The sequence below is a fragment of the Schistocerca americana genome, chromosome 7, assembly GCF_021461395.2.
Source record: "Schistocerca americana isolate TAMUIC-IGC-003095 chromosome 7, iqSchAmer2.1, whole genome shotgun sequence".
In the NCBI taxonomy this organism is placed as follows: Eukaryota; Metazoa; Arthropoda; class Insecta; order Orthoptera; family Acrididae; genus Schistocerca; species Schistocerca americana.
In genome coordinates, this window is record NC_060125.1 from 462,308,042 (window position 1) to 462,333,830 (window position 25,789).

General features: G+C 41.1%; 1 protein-coding gene across 1 annotated transcript in view; it reads left to right on the forward strand.

Annotated features, from left to right (window-relative positions):
- LOC124623015 (integumentary mucin A.1-like) overlaps window positions 1–25,789 on the forward strand; it is a 110,288-nt gene that overhangs the window by 19,834 nt on the left and 64,665 nt on the right. The window contains exon 3 of the mRNA XM_047148806.1: window positions 14,304–14,486. Within this exon, the coding sequence (XP_047004762.1) occupies window positions 14,304–14,486 (183 nt within the window). The remainder of the gene's footprint in view (window positions 1–14,303; window positions 14,487–25,789) is intronic.

Below are 25,789 nucleotides of genomic sequence, written 5' to 3' on the forward strand. Positions count from 1 at the left end.
CGGAAGAGTTATAAAAAATGGAAGATGGTAGAAAAAGGTTGTCGTATAGAAAGAGCGAGAAGACAATGGCAGTAAAACAGAAAGGACTGGGTAGGGTTGGGTTGTTTGGGGAAGGAGACCAGACAGTGAGGTCATCGGTCTCATCGGATTAGGGAAGGATTGGGAAGGAAGTCGGCCGTGCCCTTTGAAAGGAACCATCCCAGCATTTACCGGGAGCGATTTAGGGAAATCACGAAAAACCTAAATCAGGATGGCCGGACGTGGGATTGAACCGTCGTCCTCCCAAATGCAAGTCCAGAAAGTACTGGGCGGGGGGGGGGGGGGGGGGGAATTAGACAGTAGAACACAGTTGACAGTGACAGAGCAATGTTAAGAAAAGGCTGATGGAAATAGTGCCATTTGGAGAGGAATAAAGAGAGGGGGAAAGTGGAAGTGGGTGAGAGCCTGTGATAATGAGAGACCGATTCTACGACGGTAACAGCGAGGAAGAGGGAGATAGTGACAGTGGGAAGACACCTGATGTGAGAAGGTCTTAATGAGATAGAATAGGAGGGAGGCAGTAACAGTCAGAGGAGACAATACTCGTAGGACAAGACGAAGAAGAGTGTGGCCGTGAGCTGTGAGACAGTGTTTATAAACACAGAGACATAAAGATATAATGAATGTATGATCAGTTGAATGAGTGAGCGAGGATGGGCAAGTCAGATTGGGTGGGTATGAGAGACGTACAGCATTGACCTAGTTATTGTGGGCAGGTTGCAGTTCGTGGAGCTTGTGGGAGTGAGAGGTGAGTTGAAGGGTAGAAAGAGTGCATATGAAGGCTTTTGGAAACTTTTAAAGCAGCTCAGAATGGCAAAAAGAAGTAGCTGATGCCACATTTTCAGTCAGATACTTTTAATGAAGACGAATATATCCCTCTCATATATATATATATATATATATATATATATATATATATATATATTCTTGGGGGAAGGAATAGTTTTATGTGGTAATGCTCATACAGTCAGTTCCACAAGAAACTGTATGCTGTTATCCATACGAAATAAAAGACACTATTATAAAAATATCTTTACATGAAAATACATGTTATTACTAATTCCACAATTACCTAACAGTTAATCGAATCGCCGCCATTTTCGATTATAGCTTGGCACCTTAGCCCTCTCGCCGGTAAATCATCAGCCCCTCTTTTTTTTCCTTTATTGAATTTCGATTCCCCTGGAAGGGGGCAGGCTGGCAGCAGCTTAGTACGCTGCTCTTCGGTCTACAGAATTTTTAAAACTTAAGAAGAAGATAAGAAACAATAAAAGCAGGCGATAAAACAGTGACTTAAATTGTAAAATGGCGGAATATTGTGGAAGGTTAAAATATAAAACAATGATGCTAATAAAATACACAGGAAGCAGGCAGGTAAAATAGTAGACAGACAATTAAAAAACACAGAGACAGTCTGGTTTTTGTTCACAAGAGATATAAAAAATCACCAAGGAACAGTATGATACCTGTTCGCAATAGTTCAGAAAAGACGCACAACATTTAACACTCACTGGAAACACTGCACTAAAAAGTCGGCATGAAGATGACACACCACAGCCAAGGGCTGATGGTTTGGGGGGGGGGGGTCCTGGACAGATGACGGGAAAAGAGGGGGGTGGAGAGGAAAAACGAAGGGGGGCTGGAACCGACAGATGGAGAGGACTCATAAGGAGGGGGGGGGGGGTGCATGGCAGATGCAGGAGGGAATGGTGAAAGGCAGAGGAGGGACATGCAAAAGGACTCAGGGGAGAGAAGGGAGGCAGAGAGAGGATAGGCTGGTAAAAAAAACGGAAGGGTGTGAGGGAGCCCATGAAAAGGACAGAGGAAGGGAGGGGGAGGTGAGGATCAAAGTTGACAGGAGAGATAAATGGAGGGAGAGAGAGCATCAGCCAGGTGGGGGAGTCGACGGAAGCGACCTTGGGGAAAAAGATGAAAGGTTTAGAGATAGAGGGTAGGAAGGACACAATGGTGAAGGCACGGCAGAGGGCGGGGGTTAGAGAAATCATCCACATTTCAACCTCTAAGTATAGTTTGACCCACTTTGCAACGAATGTCCTCGACTTATAAGTATTTTAGGAGCAATTCCGTATGAAAGCTTTGGAAGATTTACAAGAAACACCGCCTTGTGTCGTTTCTGATATTTCGCACTCATTTTAATCTGCAACCAACAAAACAAGACCATCAGCTTTCCCACTGTTTATATTTACACTGTGCAAAATCTCATTGATTACGGATTTGAGATCACTAGAAGAGATGTCACTGTGGACGTTAAATCTGAAATTGTAGGCCAGAGTGGCCGAGTGGTTCTAGGCGCTACAGTCTGGAATCGTGCGAACGCTACGGTCTCAGGTTCGAATCCTGCCTCGGGCATGGATGTGTGTGATGTTAATAGGTTAGTTAGGTTTAAGTAGTTCTAAGTTCTAGGAGACTGATGGCCTCAGCAGTTAAGTCCCACAGTGCTCAGAGCCATTTAAAATTATGGCGTAAACTTTCTTGTTTAATTTACTGTAGGTGATTATTTTAACAATGATAGATGCAAGATTTATAAAAAAAAAATGTGTGTCCATTTTGAAAATATGCTTGCTGCACTTGACTTCGTTTTATGCACTAAAATAATTAATAATGAAATAATCTCTACTCTAATAAACAGTAGATTGAACATTCAATAATTACCATACGAAATATTAGGTTATGCAGTGGAATATTGCGAACCAGTCACTGCTGTGTCTTCTGGTGGTCATGAGCAGTTGCATACTGCTACATTGGCTTGCTGATATTGTCATAGTTATGCCGAACTGTTGGCAGCTCTTGCGCATGATGAAACGCTGCATCTTCACGAATGTTCACCTCACATTTCCATCGGGAAAAAGTAATTCTGTTGCAGCTAAGACACAGTAAAAGTTGGTGTACGCAGTCGTAGCCAGAAGATCTGAAAGCGATATTCGCCTTTTTTGAGCTCTGATAGGAACATTTTTTTGCTGGTCCTTATTGCCACTCAGGCATTCAAGCGAAATAGATATCTAGATAAGCCAGTCTTAAGTAGAAGGCAAGCTGTAAAACAGCATTTTTTATGTCTTTGGTAAAACGTTTGTGTCTATCTCACGGCGTTTAGTTCCTCAATACACTCTGTGTAAGTAGGAAGCTGCTTATGTTGAGATAACGATTCGCAGCTACGTTTGCTCAGTGAAGTGATTTTATATAAGGTCAAACCATTGTCGACGTATAGTGGCATAGATATACGTCTACTAATAACCAGTTCATCTGTAGCTAGAGCTACAGGAATACTCCACAGACCGCCAGACAGTACTGTGTGAATCAGTGTCACACCCCATGTTTCCAGTTCTGTTCTAGTTACGAATAGTCAACTGGAAAGACGTGGTTGTAAAGCTCCCATGAGATCTCAAATCCAACTACTTTTACTACAATGGCATTTCCGCGAGATATACGTTAAGTTGGACGAATATAGGTTATTCATTGCCTCTTCTTCAAATGCACACTCTCGGAAGTTTAACAGGAGACCATATCGCGATGCACAACGCCTCTCTTATACAGCGTATGCTATTGGACTGGATGAGCGTCGCCGTGACTCTTTCACGCTTTTAAAAGAAACCTTTGGATATTCTCTTTTTTGGATATTCTCTTTTTCCTCTGATTCCAGACTGGGCAATATACAAGTACTGTTTGAACGTGAGTCTTGTAAGGTACCACTATTGTCGGTTGGTTACAGCAACCGAGGATTCCTCCAATGAATCTGATTCACGCCTTAGCCTTACCCGCTCTTAGTTTTATGTGGTCATTCAAGTTTAACTCACTCTTCCAATTTAAATCAATCCGTAGGCATAACCTTCGATATTTAGTGGAAGTAATTGCTTCCAATGATTTTTCTCCAGTGGTGTAATCATACAGTAATGAAGCTTCTTTCTGTTTATGTCCAGCACACTACATTCGTTTATATTTGCGATTTACTGTCGATCGCTGCACCCAAGCCACGATCATCTCCAACTCTTCACTCATTTCGCGACTGTCTGTTGGGACTGCTATGTGTAAAATGTCATCCCTGTAAATCCTGATGCAAATTCTGACGTTACCGCTCAGTCATTTAGATGTGTTGTGGACTGCAGTGTTCCTATACTACTCCCTATGGGTACTGCCGAAGTTACTTTTACACCTGAAAATCTCTCCCCTTCTTTAGAGTGACGTGCTGTGTTCTGTTTACTAGGAACTCGTTAACCCAATTACATAGCTGTTCCGATATTCCCTACGCTAATATTTTATTCAGTAGGTTAAAGTGCGGAACTCTATCGACATCCTTCTGCAAGTTAAGGAAGAAGCCATCAAACCGGGCACCGATATACACCACCTTTTAAAGTCTCGTGGATGAATAGAGCGAGCTGTATTTCACCCTAGCATCGTCTGTACAACCCATACCGATTCCTATAGACAAGGACGTGAGGCGCGTTTCACAATTCAATTACGTACTGACTTTCAAGTAATAGGCTTTTAGTTTTCTGCGTCCGCGCTAAGATACTTTTTCGAAACAGGAACGACCCGTGTTTCTGGTGTTCGTACCCCAATTGGTAAAAACCGAAACTTTATGGTATCACTTAGCTATGCGTCTGTCTGTCCGACTACTAAGAATCCTTTTTCTCAAGAACAGGTTGACGTATCAAGCTGATGTTTACGTCACCTACTAAGGTCTACAGTTCCTTGGCGATGTAAGATATTTAAGCTTCTAGCGCAATGTAATCAATAGATATGGCCACATATGTCAATACTCGTATTTTAATATTTTTCCATTACCAATATCGATGACTGGAAAATTTCTTGATTGCCAGGCTGAATGAACTATCTGTGTACGTAATTAAGTTTCGTACGTAACCCTCGGAGCGCGAGACCTACACGCATCTACTATTTACTCCCACTTCTTTTTTTTTTTTTTTCTTTGCAATTACTTGGAACAGTTTCGTCCCTCTAACGACCTGCAGTAGACATCTTACACACGCTCTTTGTATAACCTTGTAGGAGTCCCATCTAGCCGGCCTTTGTGGCCGACTGGTTCTAGGCGCTTCAGTCTTGAACCGCGCGACGGCTACGGTCGCAGGTTCGAATCCTGCCTTGGACATGGATGTGAGCGACGTCCTTAGGTTATTTACGTTTAGGTAGCTCTTAGTTCTAGGGGACTCTTGAACTCAGATGTTAAGTCGCATAGTGCTCAGAGCCAAGTCCCATCTAGTTAAGTTGCCTTTCCTGTGCTGAGCGATTTCTGATGAAATTGCATCCCTTTGTCTCTTATTTTGATACTTACCCGGATGGACTGGCGGGTTAACACGTCGGTTTCGGTGTTCGGGTTAGCCCACCGTCCCCGGATGGAATCCGTGTGGCGCATTAACGACGAAGGCCGGTGTGTCGGCCACCCTGGACGTAGATATTAGGTGGTTTCCCACATCCGACAAGGTGAACAGCGGACTGGTACCCATGTCTCGTCTTAGTTACTCTGTTCGCAAACATTTCGAAAAAGTACGCGGCGATAATGTCTCCTGTCATGGCTGCATCTCCCTATTCGGCAACAGGCACGCCAAACAGGAAGGGCTGCACTAACCACTGTAAGTTTTAAAAAATACTTGCAGTGGGCCTTAGTAGCTAAGAGTCTTACAGTAAGAGTGAATTCTTTCTGAGTATTCTTCCTGTATGAAAAATTTCGGTTTTCGACATGTCAGATTGGACCATACCTTGTGATTAAAGTAACAATAAGCGCATAACTACAGTTAAAAATTTGTATTCACCTAAGTTGTATAAACCGAAATTTCTGATTTACGTGTGCGGCAAATTTCAGGTACTTACGTTCTAAACGTCCAATTAATACCATTACTGCTAAGCTCGTTCCATCGACTCAACAACAAGTAAAACTGCATAGGGACGAAAATGATATATTGATAATAAACAGACACTTCGATTATACGAAGGCCAGGATTAAATATATGCTTTCAATGAGTGTAGTTTGCCATAGAGATCGGGACACAAACGGAGATTATTCACCGGGTTCAAAATGGTTCAAATGGCTCTGAGCACTATGGGACTTAACATCTGTGGTCATCAGTCCCCTAGAACTTAGAACTACTTAAACCGAACTAACCTAAGGACATCACACACATACATGCACGAGGCAGGATTCGAACCTGCGACCGTAGCAGTCGCGCGGTTCCGGACTGAGCGCCTAGAACCGCTAGGCCACTGCGGCCGGCTATTCACCGGATTTCATGCATTATGTGTCCTCTGGTATTGACAGCGCACCTAGGGACCAGTTTCATACAGAAGCACTCCGTCTTCAGGCCACAAGTGGCCAATCGGGCCATCCGACCGCCATATCATCCTGATTGAGGACATGGTCAGCACACCGCTCTCCCGGTCGTTATGATGGTTTTCTTTGACCGGAGCCGCTACTATTCGGTCGAGTAGCTCCTCAATTGGCATCACGAGGCGACTGGATGGTCACCCATCCAAGTGCCGGCCCCGCCCGGTAGCGCTTAACTGCGGTGATCTCACAGGAACCGGTGCATCCACTGCGGCAAGGCCGTTGCCAGTTTAATACAGGGAGTCCACAATTAAAGTTCCAGTTTCAAAACGCTGTAGAGAGAGAACCACTGAACAGAATGACTTCAAATACTCCATGTATTCAATCAGCATATTAATGACGCAGGGAGAAACGTCACTGAACAAGAGAAAAAGAAAGGAAGAAATACGCACCTTTTACGAAATAATGGTCTTGTATGGGTCTCAACATAAATGGGATCTCCCACAGATGAGTCGCAAATACGACGGCTGTGGTTTGAGCTGCACATTATACCATTCGTACTGTTCAGTGTGAATTACTGCAGGACTCTGGCAGTCAACAGTTGTGGCACTGTTAGTTAGGTAAGCCCATGAGGAAAATCATGCAGCTCATCAAAGTAGTATCCCACCGGATGGGAGAAATCGGTTTTTAATTTTCCTGTAGCCAGAAACCGCACATAAAAACAAAATAACCTTTTTTTTAATTGTCCTGGGACAAAAAGCCACATAAATAACAAAATTACGTCGGTTTATAAGTGTCGTGAGACTGGCGCAATACAAGTTGTGTATGACGTCCACCGTTTTCTGTCACAAGTTGAAACCGAGAAACAGCATGTTTCGCAACAGATCGAGTGCGTAGCACAATGCGTACCTTCACTTCAGCTACGTTCGTAACTGCAGCACCGAACACAACATCTTTCAGATAACTCCACAGCCGGTAGTCACACTGATTAACATCAGGTGATCCGGACGGCAAGGTGGCAGGGAATTGACGGCTGATAACTCTAGAATTTCCGAAATGCCTCTACAACAGACGCTTCGCTGGCTGTGCAGCGTGTGGAGGAGCGCCATCTTGTATAAAAATGACCCTACCCACAGATCCACGCTGCCGAAGTGTCGTAATGACGTTGGTTGGCAAAAGACTATCATAGCGTTTACCATTGACGGTACAGATAACAGGATCCGCAAGACAGATCTCCTGGAAAAATATGTTCTACGATAAACGATGCCGACAATGACCACCACACAACCACCTTTGCAGAATGGAGTGGCACTGGCTGCTGTATGTGAGGATTCTCCGTTGGCCATATTCTGCAGTTTTACGTACTGACATGTCCTTAGAGATTGAAATCTGATTCGTCTGGCCACAGAATATTCCATGGGGACTCCTTGTCTACTTCCATGTAAGCATGAAAGTACAGTGCGGACGTTAGTTTTTCTGGCAAGTCCCGAACGTGGGAGATTTGTATCGAAATAATCAGCAAAAAGTTGCAGAAAAGAAATTTCATTCTTAATCGGTGTGAGGTACCTAGTGCCTATCTTCCAATGTTACACCTCCCGCATTATATACGAGCGTCAACAATAAGACGCATGCGGCAGATTTCTGTGGTCATGTGGTTCACAGTGCCTGTACAACAATGGTAAAGAAGCAAAACATCCACAGCAGACATCATACCTGGACTGGAACTAAACAGCTAATGGCTGATTTTGTGTGTGTAGCAATTCAGGATGTTTCGTAGTATTTTATGCATCGTGCTCACAGCCATGTCCAACATTCGGACAATTCCCCGTGTACTGCACGCTTGCACGTTTTCTCGACCCCTCCTGCAATGCTGTGACTACGTCTTCAACAGGCGTCGGATCAAATGCTTTTCTCCTGTGCCACGTTTCACTTCAGAAGAACCTGTCTCCTAGAATTTTGTAATCATTTCCTTGAGATCCTAAGCAAACATATGATCAATGGCTTTCTTCATACCCTTGGGTGCCCGGAACTTATGCAGGGCTACTGACTAGCAGTCAGCGTTCTTGTAAGACAGTTTTACCAGCAGCGCGCGATCCCCGAGTGAGACAACGTGCTGAGAATCTCGGACAGAAACCGTAGGAACAGCCGTAAGACTCGCATGTGTTGGTGGCCATATACTCCCATTTAAATTGGTGAAATTTTCTTTATTTTTTTCTTAGACGTTTCTTCCTGCTTCGAAATGTGCTGTTCGAATATTACGTCATTCTGAGCCGTGGACCTCTTTCTATAGCGTTCTGAAACTGGATCTTTAGCTGAAGCCTGTGTTTCAGTCTACTATTTACCATGTTGTTAATTTTTCTACACTGCCTTCACTGCAGTTCCATATTTCAGCCGACTGGTAATATGTGATTTTATGTTCGGATGTGTCTTCATGCTTGCAGTCTTGACACATGTCAGGAGCAGATAAGATAATGGCTTTCATAAAACCCATCAACTTTCAGTTGAATACGCATCATATTAGTCACGACCTTTCTGTACACTTTTTGTTTTCCTTTTCCTTTTTAAGTATACTCAGTAAAGGACATCATACAGAGCTGAAATTTGTAACTGACATTGTGGGGGTCTCATTAATTAGGCATTTAGTGATTTTATTACCTAGGTCATCATAATCCTCGGAGTTTTCCTTTCTTTATTGGTTATGTTTTAAGTTGTCATTTGGTAATCGTATATCGCATTTCTTTCGTGGAAGTTTCAACGTAATTAACGTGTCGTTAAAGTTTGCCTTTTCCAGACGAATGCTACTATTGCCGTGTTAATATCCCTGCTGATGTCTAAGGCTAACGACGTACGGTGAAGTAATAAAGTTTCCTTAATTATGTATGCTCAGAAACGTAGTTTCCTGCACGACGTCCAAACTTCTGTTACGGTGTCTCTGTGTTCTCCTATCGTATTCTCTTGAGCTTGACGTTCTCTCTTCGAATGCATCCCTAAGGATTTTTTCGCTTCCTTCATCCCAGTTGGTCATCTACATGGAACATTTTGGATTCAGTTAGTTTTATTTTCGTTGCAATATATTTGGAAAGAAAAGGTCTGCAATTTGTATTTCCTCGATTCTGTGAGCATGACCTCTACGTCACCGAGGCTATGTCTGTAGACAATCCTCGGTGGCCTAAGATCGATAACCTAAACGTCGAGATTAAATCACCATAATTTTCTTTGGGCCTTTGTCCCACTCCAACGGGGTTCGCCCTTGTGACTATGGAATTTGGCAATGTTAGTGGCAGAGGGTGGTCAGATGCCCCTCATGTCATCAGCCCGAACCCCCGAGATGGAACTACTGTACCCTGGCTGTCTGCGTCTAGTGTAGGCCATGACATAGTGCGAACGTTTTCAAATGTCTGCGAGCCGTGTAACTGAGGCAGGACGTGGAGACCAACCAGATATTCACCTAGTGGGGATGTGGAAAACCGCCTAAAAATTAAGCATTGAAATTAAATAAAAACTAATACTTGTAGCAGCATTCGCAATAGGCAGTCATTTGTTGCACTTGTGCTTCTGCATTGCCTTTTCCTGTTAATGTAAAACTACCAACAGTTTTTCAGAAAACATGTAAAAATTCTTCTGAATAGCGTTGGTTCATTGTTGTTGTCAAAATATAACTGCGTTTTACTGGAAGAAATGCACTTCCTAGATCCGAAACTGTTAATTATTTTTCTACAAAAAGCCTTTCCGTGCAATACTGATGTCTCATACAATGCATGATTCTAATGGGTTTCATTCATTTGCAGATTCCTCTGGTTATTTTTTGGAGGTTGCACTGAGGAGTGAGAAAGTTCTCATACTGATTAACTTAGGCGTTATAGTTTAATCACCCCTTCCTCTGCCCAGTTCGTCCGTTTGCATACTTCAGGGTTCTGAGCAATGTACAAAGCAAGAAGAAGGTACGCCTACGCGCAACTGACTTGGCACAGTGGTGAAACATCTAGGTTCGCGTTTGGCATGATGGCCCTTCAAATGCCAGTCCGATCATCCAGAATTAGGATTCTCGTAGTTTCCAAAAATAGCCTAGCTCTACTTGTTAAACGGTTTCAACGGAAAATACACATCGTTATCGACAGGACGTTAAACGATAACCTTACCAGCTTTGTAAACGGTTGCCCTTAGGTTTTCCAAGTGGCGTAGCTGCGTAGTTCAGGTGAATGGACCACTCTCCGAGGAAGATAACACTCCGTATTCGAGTCTCAGTCTGGCACTCAATTGAAATCTTTAAGAGAGTTTTAAATTTCTCTTAGAAATCGCAATCCACATAGTCGCTATCTGTTGTTTGCTGGTATTTAATTGGAAAGTGCGTCAGACATAGTGTATAAATCACGTACATTCATATGAACTCTATAAACATAGAATGTGGAAAGGGGAAGTTAACTGGAAACAAGAACCACACAGCACGGCTCTTACTTGGAGTATTATATACGATGGTGCGCAAAATTTAAGAACGCTGTTAATTTTTCATATGTGCCACTGCCAAGTAACATAGCTCAATTAAACTTGGACCATACCCAGAGAGAATTACAACACTATAGTACTGAAAGTAACAGAAATAAATATGCAATGAGATGAACAAAAACCACATTTCTATTCAAAGGCAATAATTACACTGAACTCACGGCGGTTTTTAACGGTGTCCTTGACGTTGCAGCTGCCAAGAAACGGTTGTTAAAAGAGTGTGTAACCAGCGCGGTCGACCAGACGTGTTCTGCAACGTGCATCAATACTGGCCTCGAGTTTTAAAATTTCTTGTGGCACACCGGTCTACTCGCCCATAAGCTCCACTGACAGCTGCCGGATGGCCTTTATTCCATACATATTATAAAAACGGATAGTTATATGTATTTGTGTATGTATTTTCCACATCTCCTCCTGAATCCCTGGATCGATTTCAACCAGACTGGTCACACATATCTCTTACTGTCAGACAATAATCGCTGTGAGGGTAGGAATCATCTATCTTTCATAGTTCGGGAGATAAAATGTTATAATCACGGAGCTGTGTGAAGAACTGCAGTATTGTGCGTGACGTTTAAATGCATTACTTCTTTTCTATTATCTCTGTTCGTAACAAATTTTTCTGACAGTATTTACGTATGGCACTGAACGTACCTACAAAATTCTATCATTGTATGACACGTAGATCGGAGATATGCCGTTATAAGCACTGAGACGCGTGAAAACACCATGTCATGCATGAAGTCTTTAATGTACTTGTTCTTCAGTGCTGAGACACTCTTACAGTCGAACCAATTTAAGGAAATCCCTGAAACTTGACAGTGTTTTTGACTACTTTCAGCTGCAAAGCGCAAACGGCTGTCGGCGAAAGCGATAGCCATCTATAGAGCTATGAAGAGACGTTGCTATGGAAACGATTACAAAACCGTGCTAAAGACACTAACACATTCATACAAAATACATATTTCTTTGCACGACTGTTTCATAATCTCAAATGTATTTTCGCGAATACATGGGATTGAAATTTTTTCAATACTTCAGTGCAAATACAGTTCATTTTTGCTTTCGTTTCTACAAACAAAATTTGCAAAATAGATAAGCGGCCAATGCCAAGTGTGAAACCTACAGAAATTTATTGCACTGCAATGAGAGTAAATTTAGGGACTTACAGGGTAAGGCGGGTACCAGGTTGAGATTCATTGGGAGAGTGCTTAGAAAATGTAGTCCATCAACAAAGGAGGTGGCTTACAAAACACTCGTTCGACCTATACTTGAGTATTGCTCATCAGTGTGGGATCCGTACCAGGTCGGGTTGACGGAGGAGATAGAGAAGATCCAAAGAAGAGCGGCGCGTTTCGTCACTGGGTTATTTGGTAACCGTGATAGCGTTACGGAGATGTTTAATAAACTCAAGTGGCAGACTCTGCAAGAGAGGCGCTCTGCATCGCGGTGTAGCTTGCTCGCCAGGTTTCGAGAGGGTGCGTTTCTGGATGAGGTATCGAATATATTGCTTCCCCCTACTTATACTTCCCGAGGAGATCACGAATGTAAAATTAGAGAGATTAGAGCGCGCACGGAGGCTTTCAGACAGTCGTTCTTCCCGCGAACCATACGCGACTGGAACAGGAAAGGGAGGTAATGACAGTGGCACGTAAAGTGCCCTCCGCCACACACCGTTGGGTGGCTTGCGGAGTATCAATGTAGATGTAGATGTAGATGTAGATGTCCAAACGAGAACTGAATTTAAGACTAAAAGAAAAGTAGTAATTTATTGATGATATACCAAAAGCCAGCAGGCGGAGACGATGACACGGAGCAGGAATCGTATGTGTGAAACATGGATGTTAGCTGCTGGACAACGTGAAGAAGCTACGGGCTAAGCAGAGGAGGCTCCGACTCCGTCTAGCGTCTGACGTCAGCAGTAGCCAATCAGGTACAACGTGAGGTGTAGCGTGACAAAAGAGCAGCACATACCTCATTGTAGTATAGAATATGAGTACAAAACGTATAAATCTTAGTATAATTACAATGGAATTTACTGCTGTATAAAGTAGCTCACCAAAAACGTTATGAATAACATTATAAACAGTTAAACAGTGGCAACAGGTTCTGCAAACACTAGCTGCTCTCTATAGGGACTTGATGTTATTACGTGAGTCAGAAGGCTAGGAAAGATAATCGAGAAGGTTTGTCGATAACTGGCACAACATGGGCACTCAGTACCTATCATTCTGTGTCAACGAAATACAGCTCTTAGCCAATGCTCTACAAGCCGTTGCCTTATCTACCGTCAGCGTTTCCTCGTTTATCTTTGGTGGTCTCACGACACATGTAACAGTATCAAGGACCTATGGAGGGCTGCTATTGTTAGTACAACCTGTTGCCATTGGTTCACTTTAAATAATGTCCATCATAACCTTTTCAACAATGTGCTTTATACTGCAGTACATTCTATTGTAATTGTACTAGTAATTATACTTTTGTTCTACAATCACATAGGTATAGATCTTTTGTCATGCGTCTCTTCACATTGTACCTGACTGGCTATTGTCTCCATCGTGTGGAAGATAGTGGAGCGGAGAACACCTGCTGTGTGTCACCTTTGGGTATATCACCAGTTAATTACTGTTGTGATTTTTAGATTTGCAGCTCTTGTTTAGACATCCTACAATCATCCTGCTATGTCTCTAAATATACTCTTACTGCAGAACGTGCTCTGAAGATGGTCTACACATACTGAAACGCATAGCTAGTTTTAAATAAATGGGTCTACCCGATTAAGAGAGCTGTTTAATTTTTATTAAAGACCATCCAGCAGCTGTCAACCATGCAGTGGAAGATTGGGAAGTTCTGCCGTAAGAACTCCTTACCAACCACGTGGCCAGGATGTGAGACAGTTGCCTTTCATAAAGCGCAGAGAACCCTCATAAACCCGAGGCACATCATTATAATTATTGCCTTTGAATAAAAGTGTCACTTGTGTTTCGTCTCACGGCGTACTTTCTTTCAGCTAGCTTCTCAATTGTGCGGTGATAGTTCTCTCTATGTTCAAGTCTCATCGAGCTATGTTACTTCGCAATGACACATCACGCAAAAATTACTTTTTTCCTTAGGTTTTGCACGACAGTATAATTTAAAACTAAATAATGAATGCGAACCCTTTGAAACAGGTCAACGAGAAGAAATTAATTTTGAAAACCTGATGGAAGAAAGTGATGTTTAAGAACCACCAAGAGGTACTGCCTCCTAATGACGACAATTTATAACAATTTTATCATACCCCATGTAGGTCGATACTGATAGTGAGTAAAGGCTTTTGCCGTGAGCAGTTCTTGATTGTTTTTAAGTATGGCTTTCTCGAAAGATTTACGAACTTTGCGACAGCATCTGCGCTATATGTATTAAAACCGTAACTGTAACTTTTCTATGTACTTTTATTTGCCTCATCAACATTAATTTATATCTCCAGGTGTACTCCCAAATCTGAGACCATTGATTGGAGCCAGTCCAATAATAAATCCGCCAGCACTGCTGAGTCAACTCCTGTTACCTAATGCGCCTGCAGAGATATCACCGCCAGCACAAGCGGGATGTCCGAACCGCACGTCAGAAGCAACTGCAGCACCAGAGCCACCACCCACAACGGCCTCAGGTACTTCAGGCACAAGTCTGTAGTATATTAACCAACGACGTTCTTCTAATGTGTGATATTAAACACATCGGATTAGTAATGTCAAGACTAAAACTTCCTGGCAGACTAAATATGTGTACGGAACAGTTTCGAGAGTCGCGGGGCTCCTGCCTCTCTGAAGCGGAAATTCATTCTGCAAATCCAAGAATAGTCTGCAGACAGTCAAGCCACTGAAAGAGAAACCGGTTTAATGGTGACCGTATATTTTTATCTTGTGGATTCTATGAATAAGTGACGACTGGCTAATAATTTACTACACGCCCCTGAGAACTCTATGTGAAGTTAATTATATATAAAGAATTCTGTGTAACAGTTGCCATAGAGAATGTACAGACAGTTCCACAAGAAAGTGTACCACGTTATTTGTATGAGATAAAACACACTATTATAAGTAAAAGTTTACTTGAAAATACATGTTATTACCAATTGCACAATTACCTAATAGTTAATCCAACAGCCGCCATTTTCGAATATAGCTTGGGACCTTAGCCCTCTCTCCGGTAAAACATCCACGTTTCCAACCTCTAAATATCGTTTGACCCAATTCGCAACGAATGTATTTGACTTTCTAAGAACTTTTTGTAGCAGCTCCATATGAAAGCTTTGGTTCATTTGGATGATCTACATGGAACACTGTCTCGTGACGCTTCGGATATGTTGCTCCCATTTTAAACTGCAACTGACAAAACAAAACAATCAACTCTCACACTGTTTGTCCGTACACTGTGTAAAAGCGCATTGATTATAGATTTGACAACACTACCAGAGATGTCGCTTCGTTACATTTAAAATTACGGCTTACACTCTCTTGTGGAACTGGCTGCAGATGCACTGCAGTAGCTTATTGCCATATATGTTTTATTGTGGCTGTGACTAATCACTCTCAGAAACAGATTGTAAAAATTTTCAAATATCTTGCTATCCAACGTCTGCTCTAAGACTAGAGAAACACGATGATTCAAAATATGGAAATCATTTCTATCACCCACTGCTTTTTAGATGTACCTTCCCTCAGTACTAATTCACTTAACAGTTATTGTTACATGTGCTACCAATGAATACGGCATTAGCTAAGCAAATCGTGAGACTGAGCTACATCACACATATCTATTCCAAGATAAAATCCACAGACACGGTAGAAATTTCCGTAATCTAGGATACTTTTGGTTTGAATTTATTTGCTATAGACTTGAGTTTGCGCGCAGCATTTGGCATGTCACGCAGAACTGTCCAGCAGTAGTCAGCTAACACTGGTACACTCCATCAATCGTCCGCACTCGGTAGCTGAATGGCCAGTGCGACAGAATGTCAATCCTAAATGTCCGGGTTCGATTCCCAGCTGGATCGGAAATTTTCTCCGTTCAGGGACTGGGCGTTGTGTTATCCTAATCATCATCATTTCATCCCCATCGACGCGCAAGTCGCCGAAGTGGCGTCAAATCGAAAGACTGGCACCCGGCGAACGGTCTACCCTACTACAGGCCCTAGTCACACGACATTTACATCTACTCCATAGACCTTTGAAACGTAACTCTATTACCGAGAAGTCCTGGTGAAAACGTCCGCCATCTTTGTCAGTGTCTGAACCAACATTTTCGGGGTGGACTTGTGAACGAGGAGATGAATTTAAGATCCAGCTTAATGTGAAGTGGTGGCATGATAACTTTGTCGGGATCGATCAACCACACACGAAGGATATTATCTTTCCTGGCTGCCTTCTGCTATTGACTGACCAATTAATTCACTTTGAAACGTCCCCTTTTGAACAATTACAAAAGACTGTGCTTAAACTGACACACAATATTTTGTTAGCGCAACGCAATCTGACTTTCAAAGTTCCCTACAAAAGAATGGCCCTGACTAACATTAAACTATACCTTTCACAAATCACTTACCTCACAAAAATCTTCGCTGCTCAAGCCACTGCAATACAGCGAGCGCCACTACTGCCAGCTAAATAAAAGATTCAAACTATGGAAGGCACTAACTACTGATAGGGATAGTTAGCAAATGAAAGACATTAATAGAGAACAAACAATGTATTTACCTTGATATCATCATATATAAATATAGCAGTTCATGACAAATTTCAAAACTCCGCCATCTCTCTCCCCACATCCACCACTGCTGGCGGCTCACCTCCAACTGCGCAACGCTACGCGCTGTTCACATCCAGCTGCCGCTGCCCAACACTACAATGGCGAGTATTACAACAATGCAATGCAGCCACAGACTGCACACAGCACGGCCAGTGATTTTCATACAGAGGTGGCGTTACCAATAAAAAAACCTAAACAGCCTACTTACATAGCCCCCATGCTCCCCACAAAAAATTTTACAAATTGGATTGGGCAGTGGCCAATACAGATTTGAAAATTTTTTTTCAAAATTACAATAACAAAGAAATCAAATGCACACACTTATTGATACAATGTTGGTCAAAAGCTAAAAATTTCTCACAGTCCATAAAGACAGTCCAGATTGTTCATCACAGTAAAAATGCAGAGTTTTTCTCAAAGTCTGAGCAGTAAAAGAAAATGCACACAGAAGTAGTGGATTTCCATGCAGTCTTGATGAAGTAGTGTCCTTCCATCGGAAAGACAGTGCTGACTCTTGACATGCTGACAGGTAATGGGCCACAACATAGCAAACCCACAGCAGAGTCATTCGAAGTTTTGAAGAATATTGGTAGGTAGGTCATCACAGAGCAGACCCACTGTAGTCCTGGTAGAGAGTATGGTATTGGTGGGCCACCAGAGGTGCAGACCCACTGTAGTCCTTGTAGAGATAATGGTATTGGTGGGTCATCAAAGATGCAGACCCACTGTAGTCCTTGTAGAAATAATGGCGTTGGTGGGTCATCATAGATGCAGACCCACTGTAGTCCTTGTAGAGATAGCCAGCAGCCATCTGTTGTGACTGTGCAGGTGCACAATCACCATTGCAGAGTCTTGCGGATAATATAGCAAGTCCATAAACCACCACTTGTGCACTCACAAAGTTTTCGGAACTGTCCTTAGAACCAGCAATGCTGTTATCCAGTCCCTTGCTGAATTAGTAACACACGTGCAAACACTAACAGTCCCAACTTCTCACATATTGTCCATATACTATGACCAACAGAAACGTGTGCAGTGAAATGTAACTAACAAGTTAATAATATCATGAACTGGTGACAATTACAATTTAATAACATAAGAATACAATTACAAAGGTACAAACACATCATTAAAGAACATAATAGTACAGATAACATTTGTAGTAATATGGGCTTTACAAAAGAATCGAAATAACATATACATCAGTGTTACAGGAATTATGACATGAGTACATACATAAAAGATCAGAGTAACTTTCGAAACATCAACTTCACACATGAGCATTAAACAGAACAGAATTAATAATATCTAACATCTTTACAAAGTAAATAACATATTATTAATGCCAATTATATTCGAGGATAACAGTATTCCTCATCATAGTGAATGTAGCTTAATATTAAAAGAAGAAAAAAATTCTATAAAATTACCCAGAGACAGGAAGAAAACAACTACACAAGGGTACACAAACACATAGTGGGATAACACAAAAGGAAAGGACAGGGTTTGTTTTACTGCAGTATTTTGCATGGAGATCTCCCTTCGTTCATCATTATTCCCAAAAGGTCCTATCTCAGCCTGCTTTCTGTATTCTGTTCACATCCTCTGTCAATATTTTTTCTCCACTGTACAGTATCCTTTTTTTTTTTTTTTTTTTGCCAGACCATTTTCTGATAGCTTCTCAATGCATTTCTTATAAATTCATCATAGTTAGTTTCTTATATAGTCTACTCCTCTTAAGCTAACTTAAATCTACTGAGCTCAGATACTAAACTAAGGAACGAGGCAATGCAGCAGCACATAACAAATTAACACAAACAGCAATGACAAAAAAATGGAAAGTTGCAAAGCAAGCTACAGTAAATCTAAATTACCAAGCAATTCAACATTACAACTAATATGAGGCAATGCGCAAAAAAAAAAAAAAAAAAAAAATCTGGCTTAGCAGAGTAACACAAATTAAAATTCAGCAACACTATGCCTGGCAAACAGCAGCAGAAAATGATATACCTAAACATGACAAAGCTCAAGCAGAAAAAATATTACACTAAAAATGGCCATGTCTAATACCTATGTCACATCTTAACACTAAGGTGATGCATCATGATAACTTACTCTATGAAATAAATTACCAAATATTGTAAAGAAAATTATGTATGCAGTTCCTGTGAAGGGAAATATCTTTTTGTGCTCCCTCATTTTTTTGAAATATATCACAAAACTATTATTTACTGGATCTGTAGACAGAAAATATTTATATTAGTACATCTATAAAATTTTATTTGAACCAATGCAGCAGTGCAGCTAGAAACTAGATATCAAATGAAATAAGCAACTATGTACACAGCAAAGCATAAGAACATCGTTCAATAGCCATGTGGCATTTCATAAGTTAGTAGAAAAATCTCTCAACTAGAGAGACAGTAGTCATAATCAGGTGTATAGACATAAAAATATTTCTCGTCATTTCATTAGGCATCCAGTGTAATCATATGTTTTCAAGTTCGACCGTGTCGTTTTTGCGATGTCAGAAGCGAGGTTAATGGCGTCTTTTTTTTATTTTTTTTTTCTACCTGTGCCGCTGGAAAGGGCTCGCAATAATGGATTTTCCTCCAGGCAACTGGCACACCTGGCCGCTCGCAACGCATTACGTCACGGTCACTTACCTTTCTTACCGACATATTTACGACAGCAGTTTCCGCTAAAGTGACAGTCTCATATAAACATTTCACAAGTCGAAAATTTGCGTAACAAATGTGTAGAAAAAAAATCCTGTAAATATAACAGTGTTCAAAAAATTTTCGCCAGCATTGTGATACATTCACGCATATACACACATTTCATAACTCTTAAAGTACGATTCTTGGTTTCCAACATCCTGTTTCACAAGTCAAGAGTCCCTACCCACTATTCATTACTCCTTACCTTATTATACATATACGTATCCATCGACACTCGTCAATATTTCGTCATTATAAATATGAAGCATAATCAAATAACTCATATAGCCTCAGCCTATTAATCATAAACATACCTCAGCAGCATAATACACATCGTCGTCGTAAAAATAACATCATAACACCTCAGTCAAATCTCAAAATCGTCGTAGCTTCCTCCAATAATTAAAAAAATTCTCTGCTCATGTCAAAAGTGTCATCTGCCTCAAACGTACTTTAAAAATCATGAATCCATACCAAATACATCATTCAAAGCTCTCATAGTATCACAATGGTTCCGAAAAAATATGAAGAGTTCACACAGTACAGACAAAATACAATTTCGTAAGTGTGAAGTTATCCAACGGTGTAATTACGTAAACATGTGTCACTGACGTAGTAAAAAACATGTTTATCTCTCAGTTAAATGATCAGATAGCTGTGTAATTTGTGTGTTAGAGAAATATGGTACAGATGTGTAAAGTTGTATAAGCAAATACCATATTAGCTAGGGTTCCTTGTGGTTGCCACACACATGGTACACAAAGTAAGCGTGTAACCCCCTGAGGATTAATGTAATTATACCCTCAGGTGTTACAGATTACAGCAATGAAATGAAATGTATCACTGAAAACCTTTGTATCATTGTACTGCAAATATCTTTAAAAATAAATGTTTTAAGTATAAAATTGATCACTCAAATACGTGTACTGTAGCGCTAAATGTGCGTCTTGCTGTAAGATAATTCTGTGGAAGTGTCGTAGTTATCGTCCTCCGAAAGCTAAGTTCTGCTGAAGTCAATGTACTTACCTCATGATAAACAAAAGTGAAATGCTTTGCGTATAGATATCGTAGTTATTATGCTTATTGGCGTGATGAAGAAAGTACTGTACAGTAACGTATTGTTGTGCCATGAAAAAGGCTGTCTCATTGTTGCTATACCACAAAAGTTACTACTAAAACATGTTTTTCTTTCCAGAATAAAACAGAAAACTGTGCAGATATAAAACAGATACACCGCAAAAGCCACATTGTAAATTGTCACTCATTAGTAGCGTCGTGATAAAACCGTGTAGTTGTCACATAAACTAACCTCTGTGTCATCTGATATCTCTCAGAAAGCACTTTAAATTCAGAATGTATTTTCAAATAAACCAAAATGTTGCATTAAAATCTCATTAGCAGTACTGGTAAATGTTCTAAGTATGTGAACCTTATAGTCGTTACGTAATCGTGCAACAAACAAGCAAGAATGTACACACACAATAACACTGTGACGTCTGTTCACTATAACAATGCATTCGTCATTTCTGTTTAAATAAGTTCTCTTGGTTCTTGATTGCATATTTCACTTCAAACATTGTTACATGTTAACAGATTCTAAATCTGACAAAGCATACTAGAAATGTGAAGTGAAAAGTTTTATGGCAAAGACAAAGTTAAAAAGCAGATTATCTTTCAATAATCGGTTTTACATGTGAAATGTGGTACAATCTTTTACTCTTCAAAGTACTCAGAATTTCAGCTTGAACGCAATTATCATGCAGTATACGTCGGTAAAGAATACTGGAATTTTTCACAGGGTTAGCGTCAATGTTATTTTTCTCTGAGCCAGCCGGCGCACGTGGGTGCCTGCGGCGCGAGTCATTGTCTGTCTCTTTGTTGCCGCGCGTTGTTATTGGGATTAGGAGACCTAACTTCTACAAATTCGCCTTGCCGAGAGGGCCCAGCTCTGTTAGAATCCCGCCAGTTCTGATGAAATTCACGTCTGTCGTTTTGTCGGTTGTTTACATAGTTTCTTGTTTGTCGGTCATGTGGTGGAGAATTTCTCCCTGAATCGTAACTCTGCGCCGAACTGTTGCGTCTGAAGTTATTCTGCCTCCCTTGATAATACTTGTTTTGGTTCCCATATTGTCTGTTTCTCTGATTGTCTCTGTGATAGTCATTACTACGGAAATGCGATCTTTCTCTGTAACTATTATTACTCTGCCAACGGTTGTCGTATGGGTGGTGTCTATTTTGGTCACGATTTGCGTTGTAAGAATAGCCCTGTCGCGTCCAGTTATTATTTCTTTCATCGCGGAATTGCGACTGATGTGATCTGTAATTGTTGTGTTCCTGCGTTCTGCGATTGTCAGTGTCACTTTCCAGTTCTTGTAACAGTCCCTGAAAAGCTTCAATGTCGTCTTTGCAACGTCCTGCCAAAATAATATGTCGTAAATGTTCAGGTAATTTGATTAAGCAAATGCGGATGAGTTCTGAGGGGCTGTATGGGTTTGACAGGTACTGATTCTTGTGCAACATGTCTTCAAAATATTTCACAAGACTGGAGAATTCAGATTGTTCGAAATGTTTCATCATTATGATACCATGTTTTACGCGGTCTTGTGTGGCTTGAGACCAATATGCTGAGAGGAAGGCATGGTAAAATTCTCCTTCACTGTGGCAATTGTGAATGACCGATCGCATTCTTACAGCTGGTTCATTCTCTAAGTAGCCACACATAAATTCTAATCTGTGTTCCAACGACCAGTTGGGAGGAAAACAATGAGAGAATTGATGGAGCCATGCTTGTGGATGAATGTCGTTGCCAGAATTCTTAAATGTTTTGAATTTACGTGTAGTAATGAACAGCTTATAGTCAAAATCATCATGTCGGCGAGTCGCATGTCGGTCATTGTTTCGTCGTGTCGGCTGTTCAATCTCAAAATTCGGTGCACATTGCCAATTTCTTTCATAACTTCCGAAATGCCCTGTGTTATTATTTTGCGGCTTTTCCGTGTTTCTAAGTCCCTCTTCCCGTGTTGGAGCGCCAGTGTCCTCTGAAATACGTAATTCTTGTATTACCTGTGTCAGCTGATCTTGTACTTCCCGGATTTCTCTTTGGTGTTGTGTATTAATTTGATTCTGATTTTGTTTGAATTTTCTTATTTGTTCGTACTCTTCTGTGTCATTAAAGACTACCGGTCTTGCGTCAATCAGATTATCATCTACCTTCGTAGATAAATTAGTGAACTGATCCAAAAGTTCGGCTACTTTCTCCGATAGTGTACTTATTTCCTCAGTGTGTTTTTCTGAACCAAGTTTCAGAGTATCTACTGTGTCCTTTAAGTTTTCCTGAGTTTTTGCAAGTTGCGTAACCGAATCGGTAGATGCAACTGAGTCAAATTTAGCTTGCAAGGTCTCATGATTTTCATGAACAATAGTTTGTAGTTCTTTTATGGCTGCTTCGTGATTCTGTAATGCATTTTCATGCCGCGAAAAAATAGGTTGAAAATGCTCACAAATTTGAGTTTTTACGTCATTACAGACTTTTTGACATTTCGATTCAATGTTATGTAACTCAGTAGTTAAATCTTCACGTGTTTGTTCAAGAGTTTGTTCCAATGAGTCTAACTTTTTAAGATTTTGTTCCACTGTGTCTAACTTTTGCTGTGTTTGTCTCTGATTTTGTTCCATTGTGTCTAACTTTTTGAGATTTTGTTCCACTGTGTCTAGCTGTTGCTGTGTTTGTCTCTGGTGTTGTTCCATTGTGTCTAACTTTTCAAGCTTTTGTCCCATTTGTTGCATTAATTGTAATAACAATGCACTGGTGTCTGAAACATGTTCCTCAGTGCTTTTCGGCAGTGAAGTTGCACCGGCAACATTCACATTTTGAAAAGCGGAAAATGTGTCTTGACTCATTTGAGAAAACGGTGAGAACCCAAAACCTGAGTCTGCAGTATTTGCAATATTGTGTTCTGTCATTCCCGATTCCTGAGGCGAGCTGTTGCCGACCAATCGATCGATAACGCTTCCCTGTTCACTACGTGTTTCACTGTCTACACCGTTGTTTGCCGCCCGCTCCATTTCCTTATGCGCAATTACCAAATTACTACTTTGAACATTAGTTAATTCATTACTCTGCGGCGCTAACACACTGCCTTCGTCTTCACTGTCATTTCTCAGTTTACTTTGGAGCCTAGTATTACGTTTTTCACACGCCATAATTGTCACAATATTTCACACGACGACACAGAAAAACACAATTTGAAGATCAAAAATAAGAGAACACATTAACATAGCACTGAAAATAATACCTAGTTAATTGCAAGCGCAGCTGCGAAATACTTGGTGCAAATCTACATTCATGCCACAACTGTTTTACTGTACAACAATGAAAGACTGCAACTACAAAGGAAATTCTCTCTATAATTACGCGCTAGCAATGAACAGAATCTACACTAATTACACAAACTACAAGAAAAAATTCAGAAGATTCCAGTGAGGTATCCTCGGCTAAGGGTCGACATATGAAACGTCCCCTTTGAACAATTACAAAAGACTGTGCTTAAACTGACACACAATATTTTGTTAGCGCAACGCAATCTGACTTTCAAAATTCCCTACAAAAGAATGGGCCCTGACTAACATTAAACTATACCTTTCACAAATCACTTACCTCATAAAAATCTTCGCTGCTCAAGCTACTGCAATACAGCGAGCGCCACTACTGCCAGCTAAATAAAAGATTCAAACTATGGAAGGCACTAACTACTGATAGGGCTAGTTAGCAAATGAAAGATATTAATAGAGAACAAACAATGTATTTACCTTGATATCATCATATATAAATATAGCAGTTCATGACAAATTTCAAAACTCCGCCATCTCTCTCCCCACATCCACCACTGCTGGCGGCTCACCTCCAACTGCGCAACGCTACGCGCTGTTCACATCCAGCTGCCGCTGTCCAACACTACAATGGCGAGTATTACAACAATGCAAAGCAGCCACAGACTGCACACAGCACAGCCAGTGATTTTCATACAGAGGTGGCGTTACCAATAAAAAAACCTAAACAGCCTACTTACAACTTGCACATAAGCAAGTAGAAGTGTTTATGAATATTTCTGGAAAGTCAATTTTTCTTCTCTTATTTGTAAGGAAAGTGCCAACCATTTCATTTCTCTTGATAGAAAATGCATGAAAATTCTTGCGGAATTACATTGTGATGACAATAATGACGAATGTGTGAGATGTTTGAGCTTAAATATGATAAAATTTACAAATGTGAATGCGATAGTTATACAGATATACTGCCACTTCTAATGTAGAAACGGGCACTGTGAATAAAATATAAAATAATTGTAACAGAAATTATATCTTGGGGCCTTTGTCACGCATCACGCAGGGACGGCTGTGTTACAACAGATTTGGCAGTGTTAGTTGCAGAGGTTGGCTGGATGCCCTTCCTGCCCCCCCCCCCCCCCCCCCCCCGGGACAGAATTAGTGTACCCCAGCTTTCTGTGTCTAGTAGAAGCCATGGAAGAGTGTGAACGTATTCAAATGTCTACTAGTCGTGTAACTGAGGCGGCGTGGGGACCAGCCCAGTATTCACCTAGCGCGAGGTGGAAAGCCGCCTAAAAACCATATCCAGGCTGGCCGGCATACGGGCCCTCATCGTTAATCCGCCAGGCGGATTCGATCTGGGAGAGGCGCGCCTGCCCGAGTCCAGGAAGCAGTGCATTAGCGCTCTCGGCTACCTTGGCAATTACAGAGGGTGGTACACGGATCGTGACCGGGCCAAATATCTCACGAAATAAGCGTCAAACGAAAAAACTACAAAGAACGAAACTCGTCTAGCTTGAAGGGGGAAACCAGATGGCGCTATGGTTGGCCCGCTAGATGGCGCTGCCATAGGTCAAACGGATATCAACTGTGTTTTTTTAAATACGAACCCACATTTTTATTACATATTCGTGTAGTACGTCAAGAAATATGAATGTTTTAGTTTGACCACTTTTTTCGCTCTGTGATAGATGAAGCTGTAATAGTCACAAACTTATGGCTCATAATTTTAGTTGAGCAGGTGGTAACAGATAGGTGTTTAAATTAAATATAGAACGTAGGTACGTTTGAACATTTTATTTCGGTTGCTCCAATGTGATGCATGTACCTTTGTGAACTCATCATTTCTTAGAACGCATGCTGTTACAGCGTGATTACCTGTAAATACCACATTAATGCAATAAATGCTAAAAATGATGATTTCCACATAACTCCGCAAGTGCTGCTCACTTCCCTACAACATCTCTGTACCTCTTTTTCCTTCCTAAGATGACATTAGTGTTTCTAATTAGAATTTTATTACGATTTTTTTAAATAATTGTTGCCGTTTGATCCAAACGCTCCCGAAATCCATCCACACCTCCTCTGCATTTTTTTCCATGATTTTTATAATTAGGTG